At 41.0% G+C, this 13,477-nt stretch overlaps 1 protein-coding gene across 2 annotated transcripts in view; it reads left to right on the forward strand.

The window, feature by feature from the left end:
- Window positions 1-6,954: 6,954 nt before the first annotated feature.
- EPSTI1 (epithelial stromal interaction 1) overlaps window positions 6,955-13,477 on the forward strand; it is a 52,255-nt gene continuing 45,732 nt past the window's right edge. For both annotated transcript variants that reach the window (XM_059465854.1, XM_059465855.1), the window contains exon 1: window positions 6,955-7,201. In XM_059465854.1, the coding sequence (XP_059321837.1) occupies window positions 7,008-7,201 (194 nt within the window). In that variant the 5' untranslated portion in view covers window positions 6,955-7,007. The remainder of the gene's footprint in view (window positions 7,202-13,477) is intronic.

The raw sequence follows: 13,477 nt of genomic DNA on the forward strand, positions 1-13,477 counted from the left end.
ATGGCTCTCCTTACCTCCTATTTCAAACGGCGATTGCTCCTCTGAGCATCTCTTAAGTATCTTTGTAAAGTACCGCAGAGGAGAGCTGACCACATACAGCATTTCATTAACCTTAGAGAAATGTATAAATTTAACTTTCTGCTGAACAGAAGTCATTGGAAGTTGCACGATGATGCGTTCGTCAAGAAATGCATTCATTTTTACTTCTCCATTGGACATATAACATATAATCACGTATGATTAATTCTTTAAACCTTCAGTGGAATTGGATTTCTTAGAAACTTAAAACTTATCTTAGAAACAATAGAAATCTCCCCAACTAATCTTTTTTTTATTCATTTGCAAAGAACTGATGTAGAATAGTATGTCACTTACTACTTTCTTGGTTAGCAAATCCAGCTTAAAAAACCAATAAATTGAAAGTTTTGGGACTTAGGATCTCTAAGGAAGAGAGACCTAAATTAGGGTCTCTTCCTTAGTTTTCCAAGCTGATCTCTGAGACCCCTTAACAGGACAGATTCTGTTCTCATTAATCCAAAGCTATTTTGCCCAAATACTACTGTCTCCTCGTCACAGCAGCCAAATTCTTCCTCCTTTGCAAGTATCAAATCCAGACTAGCATCTGCCCCTGTCAGGTGCTTGATCACCTTTGGAAGAAAATTACAATCTATGAACACAGGAAATATTTTATGTCATTGTAAGGGCCCAAGCAAAATTGGACTCTTAAAGACACTGGGTCTTTGGTCCATACAAATGCATCCAGGCACACTCTGAGATGGAGAACAGTGCTCAAAACATCTTTTTCACACCACCAGCCACACCACTGCTGCTGATTCTGGACAGAGAGCTGCAGGAAGCATATCGATTACACGGAGCAAACCAGATAATCAACATGAGGAAAATGTATCTTCTGCCAGGAGTGAAAGAGAGTAGTTTGTTTTCCTTGGAAGCCGGGAGGGGAGGGATGAAAGCAGCTGGGTCTGTGGTTATGGTTCTCTCCCGAAGCTCCTCTCAGCGTGGCACAGCTGTGTGCTACTTTATGCACAGGATGGTGCTGGTGGAGACAATCTGTCCATTACTATTTAATTCAATCCTAAACACTGGTGTGTTCCAGCATATTGTCGCTATTAATGTGTAGCAATGTTGTCCAGATTTGTTATGCCATTGAAGTTAATTGTCTGCATACTTTTCCTATAAATTATTTCCCTAACCAGTCTGTGTGGCAGTGTTCCATGTTGCAGTCAGAATCCATGCTGGAAAGAGTCTCTGTCAGGAATGAAGGAAAATCTAGAAATGGTTAAACCAGGTTAAATATTGTGAAATTGATAAAAAGGATCCTGCGAGTATTTGGGATTTTTACCACTGAGAATATCCAAAGAATCTGTAAATGTAGCACCCGATCAGTGAAATTAGAATGGCTGTGACCAAAGTTTCATCCTAAAGATTAAAAGTTTCTGAGGTCAGGCAGAGAAGAGAGTATAATTGAAAGTTATCAAGGAAATCATGAGGCATATCATATAAAACTGGAAAAGTCAGTACTTGAGCCTTGCTGAATTGTCATGAGCATACAAATGAATGAAGAATAAATCCTCTCAGCCAGGATTAGAAGTTGTAAGAGTTAATTCTCCTACAAGCATTTGTATATTTAATTACCACAATATACTATAAAAGTTAAAAAAAACCATGAGCTGTGGACTTCTACTAATTTATTTAGGTAATGTATTTGGAAACATAATACAATAAAGAATGTCATGTTCTTTCTAGACACTATAATTGTCTGTATGACACCTTTGGTTGACTAGGTACCACAAGGTAGTATATTATATAAAATCCTGAGCTGGAACTAATCATGGCCTTTAGGAATTCAAAGAGTATAATTATTCCTTGTAGAAGATAGTATATATGCCAAAAAGCCCATGTATCTTTTGTGAATAAGTAAATCTATGCTTTAAAGGCTGTTAAGAAAAAAGATCTATTCAAGAATACAGCAAATACTATTTTAATACTGCCAGGCTTCTCAAGGACTTTCATTCTGGACACAGAGCTGGAGCAATAGCTCTTAGACATCTTTGTTTCTGATACCACTTGCACAGTTTACCACTTAATTTTGCCTTTTCCAATAGATTTTTGAAGGCATTTTTAATTATATAAATCATTCATTTGTAGTCCTGATTGCTTTTATAACATCAGACCTTTAAAACAGCCCTGCTTTATTATTAAGTGTTATTTATATAGCAATAAAGATATGCATAGCATCCTCCAGGCTAAAGAGCTGCTTCTAAAATGTAGCAATAATCTTCAGGCACCAGACCTCAATACAGCAAATTCTGGACCCCAGGTTAATTATATTTTCAATGCCCACTTCCATTTGCTGAAGCAGTATTAGCTAAAGGAGAGGTGAACCTGCTGTAATACTGTAAAGAAAGCAAGGGTCAATTTTCTTTTAGAGGGTGGAAGATGATACTTTTTGACAGGTACCGTCAATTTCAGCTTTTTGCAATAAAATGGGAAGTGTGTGCAGCATTTTACATCTCCTAAATAGATTACCCAACACATCCACACACACGTACTTGTCAAAGCTAATGGCATTCTTTCTGCTGAAGCTGACAAATTCCAGTCCTCAATCTAAACAAGAATAAATCTTAACCAAATGTTGACATTTTACCCTCCTCTTGGGGCTCCTCTCCAGAGATCGTAGAAAATTCTCTTCTCCAGCGTCTTCAGCTGTAACAATTAGTTCTATCAACCCTGCAGAAAGCAATCAACCTAATTGTAGAGGAAAGTAGAGTACTCAGCCAGAAAAAACATTGGTAAAGTAAAATGCACCTCTGAAAATTCAATTCGTATTTTGCCATCATGGTATAACAACTAAATAGGCATTTCTAATTGTAGATATTCCTCTGGGGATATTTGCCATCATTTGCCATTGCTCTAAAATATAGAGATATGTTCCCAATTATCAATTACTTAATATGCTCTGTAGTATATTCAGCTGTGTGTCTTACCTACTTAGCTAAAATATCCAGGGAAAAAAGTTTGTAAGGGAACCCTTGAGCTTCATATTCAGCTGCAGGACTGTATTTTAATGCTGATGACAAAGGAAGAAACATTTCTCCAGCAATCAAGGCCTTCTGATGCCATTTCCTGACTTCTGAGAAAAATAGAAAGTGGGTGGTATAAAAGCTCACCTGGCAGTCCTGTCAAAGGTCTCCTTCATTTTAATGTTTTTCTTCAGGCTTTAGGCTTCTAGTATTCTTGGATTAAATAAAAATCTTAGTTTTTAATGAAATGTGTCTGTGGTTGTGGAAAAAAAAAAACCCTCTTAAAAATTCAAAACCTTAAAATGCCGTGAACCAACAGTAAAATAATGAAGAACGAACAGTTGTCTTCAGGGAAGGAAAGATAGGGAACATTACATTGTTTTAATTTTATGGGGGTTTCAATACTATTTCTTTCATAGAAGAGAGTTTTATCCTATCTAACATTCCCAAAGAAATGATGACTTGGCTGACCCAGATCCTTTATAGTGAGAAAAAGTCTTTGATACCTCTCATTTTTGGTATAGTTCATGATGCTGCAGAGTTGAAAATAAAGGTTCAGTGCAAAATGTTCCTCCAGAGAAGTTATTTTCTTTTATTATTGCAATTTCATGAAAAACACAGGTGAGGGAGGGAATATGACGATTCTTAATATTTCACATGTCCACTGAGGAATTTTCTCAGAGCAAAAGAAAGATCATTTTCTGTCTTTCTGTCTCCCAAAGACTAAAATTTAAAAAATTGTTTTTAATAGCTGGAGGCAACAGAGCTTTACAGACAAAAAAAGCTATATTTTGACAAACAGATTTTCTCACTCCTTTTCCTGTTTTCTCCCCTATCCTACTGGTAGGGAGCGAAAGAGCCACCAACTGTGAGTGCTCACTTGATAGCAAGGGCCAGTGCATCGCAGCCTCAGATCCAGTTAGGGATGTGCAGCAACTATAAATATAGCCCCTAGACAGAATTGGCAGTCAGTATTTGGTGGGTCTAGAAAATTTTAAGTACTGAATTAAAATCCTTATGTAGGATTTGGGAAGGTTGATATTTGGTGGTGTTTCAGGAGACTGAATGCATTGGCATTCTGATGTTTTAGCGTCTGTTTAACATCTATGACACTAAATAAAACAGGGCTGGAGGCTGATCCTTTTTCCTAATGACAGCTAGTACAGACTCATACATATGCTGCCCAAGACTAAGCTAGAAGTAGCTAAGGGGCTGGGTGGATCCTAGTGGAGGCAATATGCATGTCCTTACCAAACTCCAAGCATCCTGAGAGCCTTGGGTGGTACTGCCATGATGCTGGAACTTGATTATTATTTTGGGGATATTTCAGCCCAATGTGTCTGAAGCAGTGTAAGAGCTGGGTTGCAGCCTGTCAAATGTTGTGTTTTAGCAGCATGAAACTGAAGGGTTGATGAATGACGCACTGGAGTATCACACAGAGGCTGTGGGGTGAGTCTGAGATTGCTGGGATAGTGATGAAGAGATGTTTGGGGTGGACAAGGTAAATCTGGTACACTAGTCAGTATCAGCTTTCTGGGAGTCATGTCTGGCATGAACCATCCTTAGAGCCAGACCTGGATGTTGTCCTGGATAGAGTTGGTTTGGATTGTCCACAACAGAGCTACGAAATAAATGAGCATGGAAGCAACAAAAGCGATCAAGCTTTTAGAGCTTGGGTTCATTTCACATCCCTCTTTTTTGAGCAATATAGATATAAATATTTAGATTCTACAGTTACTGTTTTCAGCCAAAAGTTACTAAATTTCAACAGGAAAATGACACTAGATCTGAATTTTACATAACATTATAGGATTGAAGACACAGCAGCAGTGGCCACATTAATTATAATCAAATCTTGTAATTAAATATGGGTTATTAAGACATCAATCTGCGTGGATAAGAAGACTCCAGATGTCAAAGCTGGATTTTTACCAGATAGAGTGTCTGTAGGCACAGCTGTTATCCCACAAATCTTTGCAGTCCTCAGACATTATTTTGGCTATAATTTCTGTGCTACTTCTAGTGCTCCTGCATCTCCTGTATCAACCCTCCAGTTCTGTGGAAGGGAGTAAGCTTTGTGCTTGCTTTCATTTGCCGCCACCTTGTACATTAAATAGATATATATATATATATATATATTTGTGAAGGGAAGTGGTGCAAGGGACCATGCACCAGTTCATCCCTTTACAACACACTGCCCTTGCACTCCAAAGTCTGCAGAATTATTTGTGTACCAATGGAGATCATCTCTGCTGCAGAGCATGTTAGGAGGGATGGGGGGAGGAGAGACCATTGGGGCTGCCTTCTTGGGGCAGCTCTAGGAGATGGGTCCCTGTGGATATGGAAGCTCTGGGAGGTGAGCTGCTGGTGGCAGCGTCCCAAGGAGCACTACAACCACCAGGCAGCCTGTGGCTTTCCATATGGCATTTCACTTTACTCCTTCCCCTGCATGTGTGGAGAGTGCTTTGAGACCTAGGTGGTCCAGGCAGTCAGGAAACCTGGCCAGTGGTGCGTTTCTAGTGTAGCTTGCCCAGCTGAGGACAAAGAGTGATGAGATCTGCATGAGTGGAGCTGGATCTCCTTAGTTCTGCTGCATTAACCTGGAGTAGCATTGCTAGTGCTTTTTTGCTTGGGTTAGAAGTTGACAAACATCTTTTATTCACTAATGATATTAAAAATGTTGCTGGTGATCTCCAGCCCTGCAGATCCCATAGATACCACCATTGGTTAGATGTGATCACTCAAAGGGTCTCCATTTTCAGTAAGTATTCGTCCTCTATTCAGGTAGAATTAGGAAAGTCAAGGAAGTTTTCTGATTGAGCAGAACTGAAAAGCCAAATTGGAATTTTTCAGGACCATTGCCTTAAGATTTATCTGAAGGTTAGTTTTTAGCTTCATCTTTCCTTGTACACTCATGCAAAATAGAAACCAAAAACCCCTTTGTGAGAGACTGGACTATGACTCAAAGTAATTGCCCATTTGTGAAGGCACCAGGGTGCTTTGCTGAGACCAGGTTTGCAACTCACCAAGAATGAGATGAGATTTTGGGTGTGTAATGAAAAATCTCTGATCTGCAAAAGACAGAAGGGACGAACTTATAACTGCCAGAGACTACAAGCTGGGCTTTGAGGCTGATAAGAGGCAGATCTTGTGGAAACAGGGTGGTGCTTTCCACCATGCCAAATTGCCTACTCTTACACACACCCCCCGCAGATTGATCAAGACCTTCAATCATCACTTCAACCAACAGCAACACTCAAGTCTCATTGTGAATCAAGGGGTGGTAGTTACGTATCTTCTTACTCTTATCCTTTCTTTCTCTTTCTTCCTTTTTTTTCCCTCGCACATTTTAAGTGATATCTTTATGCTGTCATATTGGCATATTGCTATAGATAATAACAACCAAAATGGCTATATAGGTGCTTTCCATTGCAACCAAATTGTTCATATATATATATATATGCAAACTCTGAAAATGATATGAAAAGAGTTTTTTCAGTCTAATTTGCCCCTAGAGATTCATTAACAAGAACCTTCATTACTTTCACCTTCAGGGGCAGGTAATAACACTCCCAAGAGTTATTCCCTCTGTCACAGGGAAGTGCTGGGTTAAAAAAATGTCAGAAATAGATCAGAAATATATGTCAGAAATTATCAGAAAAATGTCAGATCTCCCCACGCTTCTGCACACTGTTGTCACCTGGTTTATTAGTGCAGATCAGCTTTGCTGTCACCCTGTGACCTCTGTCTGCCTGGGTGCTGTGATTGAGATGATGAAACTTGAGCTTCAGCTGGTGGATGCCTCAGAAACCAGAACATGTATTGGCACGCCTGACAGCCCAAAGTTCAGGAAGGGGAGGAGTTTAGCAGGAATTGAAACTGATTTCTGGCCCCTCCAAAATTTGAGTGTTCCCCTAGCTATAGCAGCAATACTGGTTTCTGCCAAGGCAAGGTACTTGTAAAACCATGTCTGGGGCTGGAGGATGGAGGGAAGGCAGCAGGTACAGGACAGCTACTGCCTTCAATATGCCATCTTCCTCTCAGGGTAACCCTCATGGCAACAAGGAAACAGAGAAGGGTGAAAACACCCAGAAGCTGACAGCATCTGAAGAGAAACAAGGAGGCAAAGCATCAGAACACCAACAACAGCGAAAGCAGTAGTAAGTAACAAGGAGCCTGACTGAGATTACTAATGCAGATTACTACCTGCACTGGGTGCCTGTTCTCCAGCTTACTCGAGGTGTACACTGTTAAAGGTGAAAATATTTTACAGAAAGCCTGAATGTTGCTGAGCATACAAGCAGCATGCTGCCATCTCCTTGGAGCTTCCTACATGGGACCTAAGTTGTTCTGGAAGGCTTCTTGACAGCATAGCTTATACCCTGTGCCATAGCAGTGGCCAGTTCTGTACCTTGGATACTGGCATACATGGTGTCTGGCATCTTTTTTCAAAGTGAAATTTCAAATCTGGTTCTAGCTCCCTGTTTTCTGTGCCTCCTAATATTTCATCCTGGAAAGTCTAAAAATACTTACTTTGGCTTAAGAGATGGATATAGGCTGCATTCCAGCACTGCTCTGAATGCAGTCAAGGACACAGAACAGCTTCCAGGAACTTCATGCTCACAAAACTAAAACCAAAGCTTCAGCATTTGGTGCTTTATTGGAATCTCTGATTAGTCCCTCTCTTGCTTTCCACTGACAATCCTGAGATAACTTACATAAGCTCTGTCTTGCAGATATAATGCAGAATAGAAACTGAAAGCTCTGTGTTTGTGTTTCATGCACGTATGTTTAATGTAAATATACTTAGATGACCATAGCCAAGTGTTTATTCCTTTTCACCATATGTGCTTTTTCTGAGTTCTTATAACAGTGCATGTAATGCTAAGATTATTATTATGTGCTGATTTTGCTTAGCTTGCTTCTTTTTCTTCCGTCTTTCAAAGGGCAGCTGGCAAAACTGCAAACATTTCAGTTTCCTTTCCCTTCTTTCTGGATGAAGAAGGTGGAGCCACCTCTGGAGGAGGTGGCAGGCAGCTGATGGTGAGCAGAGATCAGCAGCTTTCCACTGAAACCTGTGAATGATTCTCTATTGGGTAGCAATGATACAGGGACTACTAAAAGCTGAGTCCCTTTAAAATCCATCAGCACTTTAATGATTGACTTTCAGGAGAGCAAACAACAATTCTTTAGTTGCTGTCTGTTTATTTTCTGCCACTTCCAAATATGAAAAATTCTCTGTCTTGCCTGCTCTCACAGTGCCACATATCCACAGTAGAGCAAGGACAGCCCCAGTTTGTTTATGTAGCTGTAATGTGTGCATTTTGTTGCTGTTTGGGTTGTTTCTCAGGGGGAGGAGGGGGCAGCAGGGCCAGTGGGAGCTTTCCCATTGGCATGACCATGTTTACCCAGTTTGTCTGGCATACAAACCCCTGGTAAAGGTTAGGTGAATAATTAATCAATTGGTTTGCCAGAGCTCCCTGCAGAATTTAAGGCCAGAGCACATATAATCACACAAATCCCTGTTCCCTCTTTCATCTTACATGATTCTTGCAGACGTAAAGCTGTTGTGCATCCACTGCAAAGACTGAGCACTATTTTCTGCTGTGTGAAAATATTCTCTGTGTCTTCATAAAGTACTAACAAAGAATTAATTCCTAAATCTCAGATGTACAAATTAAACTCTGCATTAGTATTCAGTTAATGAGAAGAGGGATGAAGGAAAGGCAGTTTGGAATAGAAACCATGTAATATGAGTGGGAAAATAATAGTCTAATAAAAAAATGAAAGGAATTAGAGGGGGGCTTGCATCCTTCCCTTTAGAAGGGGATGCTACCTGGCAGTTTGAATGGGATGAAGCCACTTAAACTGCAATTTCCTTAACTAATACAGATTAAAGGAGAAGATAGCATTTGAAATACTGAAACAGAACAGTAGGGATCTTTATTCTTAAAGAAAAAAAGTTTCATTAATTATTACTTTCTTCATTTTTCTCAAGCTACATTTGAAGAATGATTTCAGATTAAAATATCATTTTACTGCTGATAAAGCTGACTCAGCTTTTTAGCCAGTGACATCTCTTAATATGACCTTTAAAACTAAAATATTGGAACACCCTCAGGTGCGGTTTTCAGGTTCTGGGGTAACAAGAGCAGCTGGAGAGCTGCAGTTACAGGGTGACAGTAGGAGAAAAAAGCTCAGACTAACATTACTAAAGGATTTCTGGAATATGCATAGCAGAGGGAACATGAGGGGCCCAAACAGGATACCTCTGTGCCAAGTAGTGTCTCTATTCCAGCTTCTGCTTGCTATTTTTTGAAAACAGACAGGGGTATAGTTTTGCTGCCAGCAAAGCAGTAGTTGGAGTCTCTTTTGAAGGCTCTGTGTGAATTGTTTCAATCCAAACTCTCTGTCTCAGACTGTGAGAAAAATTTGGAGTGGGAAAACATCTCAGGAACATCTCCGAGTCATATTAGGTGACCTTTTGTTTAGATTGGACACAGGAAATATGTGTGGGATGTAGCATGTTGCAGTCCTGTTCAGCACTGAATATTCAAACCAGACTATTAAAAATACAAGGTGGGCAGCTGGTATTAGAGTTTAGATAGTTTTGGTTTGGAAAAGCCCTTATATGATATGGCAAGGGCGAGAAGTGACAATAAAATGGTCCTAATTAAGAAAAGTACTTGTTCAAATGCAAAATTGAAGTCACACTTTGTACATCCCCACCCAGTTATACATAGAATGTGGTTTCAGGCCATGGAGAAAAAAGTCACCAGGATGACAAGACCTTGCAACTGCTTATAATAATAAGCTTGCATTTAAGTGGCTTCACTTTGTCTGCTAAGTGCCATGAAATTAACTTGTAGAAAGCAAATTCCCAAATTGCCCCTGTTCATACCTATTCAGAAACAAAAGTCTGTACAGAAGAAAGGTGGAGGAAAATGGGGAAATTAGAGGGTGAGCTATAGCTAGTGCCTGAAAAAGAAACTGCTGCCCCCATTCAGCAGTCTGCCTTTAGCACCTTTAAAGCTGCCAAGAATAATATTGGTTCTGGTAAAATCCATTAAAAACTGAAATTCAAAATAATAAAGCCTGAAGATATACTGCTGCACAGCTGGTAAGAGTCCCTCATCATTTTTTTTGAAAGGAGAGCGGACTTGCTAGAATGCTTGACTCAAGAAATTGTATTCTTTGACACTGGAGCCAAATCTATGAGAGGTTTCTTTCCTTTCTTTTCCAATCTTAATCCTGAATTTAAAAAAACCAAACCAACAAAAACAAAACCAAAATACCTACGGTGTTATAAGACCCCTCATCCTATTGCTGACAGGCTATACTTAGTAGTTCTTCCATGAACTAAAGTTTCCTTGAAATAAAACAATAGTTAGTCTATGTTCTGGTTTGAAAGCAAAACCAGTGAGACACTCCAAGTCAGAAATACAACTTTTTATGAAAAGGAAAAAGAAAACAAACAAACAAACAAAATATATGCAATAATACAAAAATAAAAAACACTGACGTAGTCAGAATACAACCTGACACCCTGTTGGTCAGGGTGTTGGTAGCAGTCCAATTGGATTGGTGGCTGCAGTCCTCCTGGAGTAGCAAATGCAGTTCTGTTGGAGCAGTGATCCTGTAGAAAGGGTGTAGCCTTCCCCCAAAGATCCAGTAGAAAAGGCTTGTCCTGTCCCAACCCCAGATTATATCCAGGTGGGAATACTTAGCTCCTCCCCCTGGGCGAGGCATCTCACAATGAGCTGATGTCATTCTGTGAGTCATGTGGTGGGTCCATTAAAGAGAAATGGCTGCTGGAGGGAGTGATCTCCGAGTCATACAGCAAGGCATCGATGGGCCCATTAACAGGAGACGAGGAAAAACAATACTCCTCTTGTTTTCAGCAGGTCTAGAGGATGGGAATAGAATACATCTTTATATTGTAACCTAGGAAAGTCTACAAAACTGTTGGTGGATTTTTAGCAAAATACTTGTTTTGCCCACTGCCCAGCTACTGGTGGGAATGCAAGACAGGTAATTTGAATTATGGAAAATCTGTTCAGAGTTTAGCTCTCCACTTGCTGCACAGGAGAAGCCTCGCAACTCTCTGTCTTTCAGGCTGATGTACTAATGTTTACAGCCCAGTGGAGCGCTTCAGAGATGCCCAGCTTTGCCATGGTCAGTAGCCAGCCTTTTCTCCAGGCACAGGATTGGTGGCAGGGTCTCTGTAAGACAGTAACTGTACTGTCAGTCTGGATGGAGGGGTTGCTGTGCCATATAATGTTTGGGGCAGGGAAGGAAGTCTTTCCTTATTCTGTATTAGAAGGCTTTTTTGGAAGAGCTTGCTTTGTACAAGCTCTGACGTGTTCTCTTGATGCATAACTTGATGAAGACCTGTGGCAAAGTGATGAATAAGGAATCTATGGGAGGATGTTGCATTTGGTCAGGGGCAATGAAAGGACAAATTCTCTGTTGCAGAGACAGTGGACGGGGAAATACATTGTTGAAAAGAGAAAAAGTGGGGAAGCAGAGATGAACATGGCACTATCTCAAATCTCAGCGTTCATGTGCTACAGCATGTGACCTGCTGAGCTCTGCAGGCACGCTGGCAAGCCTGACGTGCAGCACATGCATGGCCCTGCAGGGGAGAGCTCGGCTCAGCACTCGGTGCTGCCAAGCACAGTGCCTGGCCTCCCCACGTATGATGCTCCGTGCTCCTCAGGGCCAGGGATTACCAGGTGCTCCAGCTGGCTCTGGCATGCTCCCTACATGCCTACATCCCTCTCCCTACATCCTTGACACTGTGCCACACTGAGGGAACTGAGCTGCTCTAGCACGTGGGGATGGCACGAGCATGGCCATGTCTGACTTTTCTAGACTTTGCTGGGTCTGCTGCTGATCTACAGCCCTGCCACAGTGAGCTCTGCCCCTTTGGTGTTATCTGACTAATGGCATGTTAGTGTTTCCAGAGGAGAGAAAGCTGTGCTGTGAGCCAAGTTTGGGCTGAGAGCTACCCCTTGGCTCCCTGATTTGATCCCTCAGGGTGGCAATTTCCTTGGATCTTCAGAAGTTTGTTGAGATTGTCCAAAACAGAGTACGGCTGAAGCACCTGCTCTTCTTTCTGATGTGCTAAGACCAAAACAAGCTGCTGAGTCTGAGCCTCATCTGAACTGTTGGAAATTCAGTTCCAAGTTTCAGTTTTAGTCTTTTGACTAAATTTTAACTTCAGGAATTTTTCTGCAAGCATGTGGGTAAAAGCAGAACTTCAAGTCTGTTTCTTTCCTGCAGATTTCTGACTTACTTTTTCCTGGACTGCTCTCTGCTGCCCTCTCCCTTCTCACTCTTCCCCCTTGCAAGTTCACTTCTTCAGGATCTAACTCTTTGCTTTCTTCCTCACAATGCCAAAAATGTTGTCTGTTCTTAATGAAAGGGACCAAATAGAGAAGTGAGTTACCCTCATTTAATAATCTTCCAGACATCTTTTGAACTGTGTTAATTAAGTGCATTCCTGGCCTGTGGCAAACACAGGACAAAATCTATGGAGGTAGATTTTTGGTGATGAACATTTTCTGCTAATGTAATGAATTTTCTGCCTGTTGTGTTAAAAGCACATGTACAGTGAGGATAAATCAGACAGTGTGTAATGCTAAGCCCCAGTAAATCACTTTTGTCTCTGAGCTGCAAACTGGTAAGATGATGCCACTGATAAAGTTGGAAAGCCAGAGCCCCAGGCCTGCATGTAAGGTTTGTACACTCTCACAGAGATCTGCTTATGGCACTGCTGGGACACAGAGCATATTGCTCAGCTGAGGTCTAGAATTGTGGCTGTCAATTATCATTAGCATCTGGCTGTGTGAGCATTGCAAAATAGGGATACCTACAGGACAGTTATCTGCTTGCTGAGATTTGGCATCTTGTAGCCCTTTAATTTGGCAGCTTCTGTGCTGCTCAGCAGCATGTGGCTGCTCCATCAGGCATGGGAGCTTTGGTGAAAACAATACTTTGTGGTGGTGTGGACTTGACAGCTCTTAAAACAATTCCTGATAAATGAATGCAAAGTTCAGCTTAGTGTATCTTTGAAGGAAACTCAAGAGCTGGCTTTGGCAGTCTGATCTCTTTTAAATTCAGTTTTAACATACTATCTAATGCAGTATCTCACTCCTCTGACTGAATCTGCCCATGCCTCCTTCCCTTTAGTCATTTTTGTTGCTCTCCAACTTCATTCTCCTTAGTTTCTGTCTGTTATGCAGAGTACTCTGCCCAGCAGAGCAAGATATTTGGCTTTCAGCTCTGTGACATTCATGTACCACTGCACCCACAGTATAAAACACAGGGGAATTGGGTACAGTTTATAACACCCATTCCTTTTCTAACTCTTTAAACTATTTCACACTTCATTTGAATATCTCTCCTGTGGCAGATGGCTGGAGTGGACCTGA

Source organism: Ammospiza nelsoni, chromosome 2 (genome assembly GCF_027579445.1).
Source record: "Ammospiza nelsoni isolate bAmmNel1 chromosome 2, bAmmNel1.pri, whole genome shotgun sequence".
Lineage (NCBI taxonomy): Eukaryota > Metazoa > Chordata > Aves > Passeriformes > Passerellidae > Ammospiza > Ammospiza nelsoni.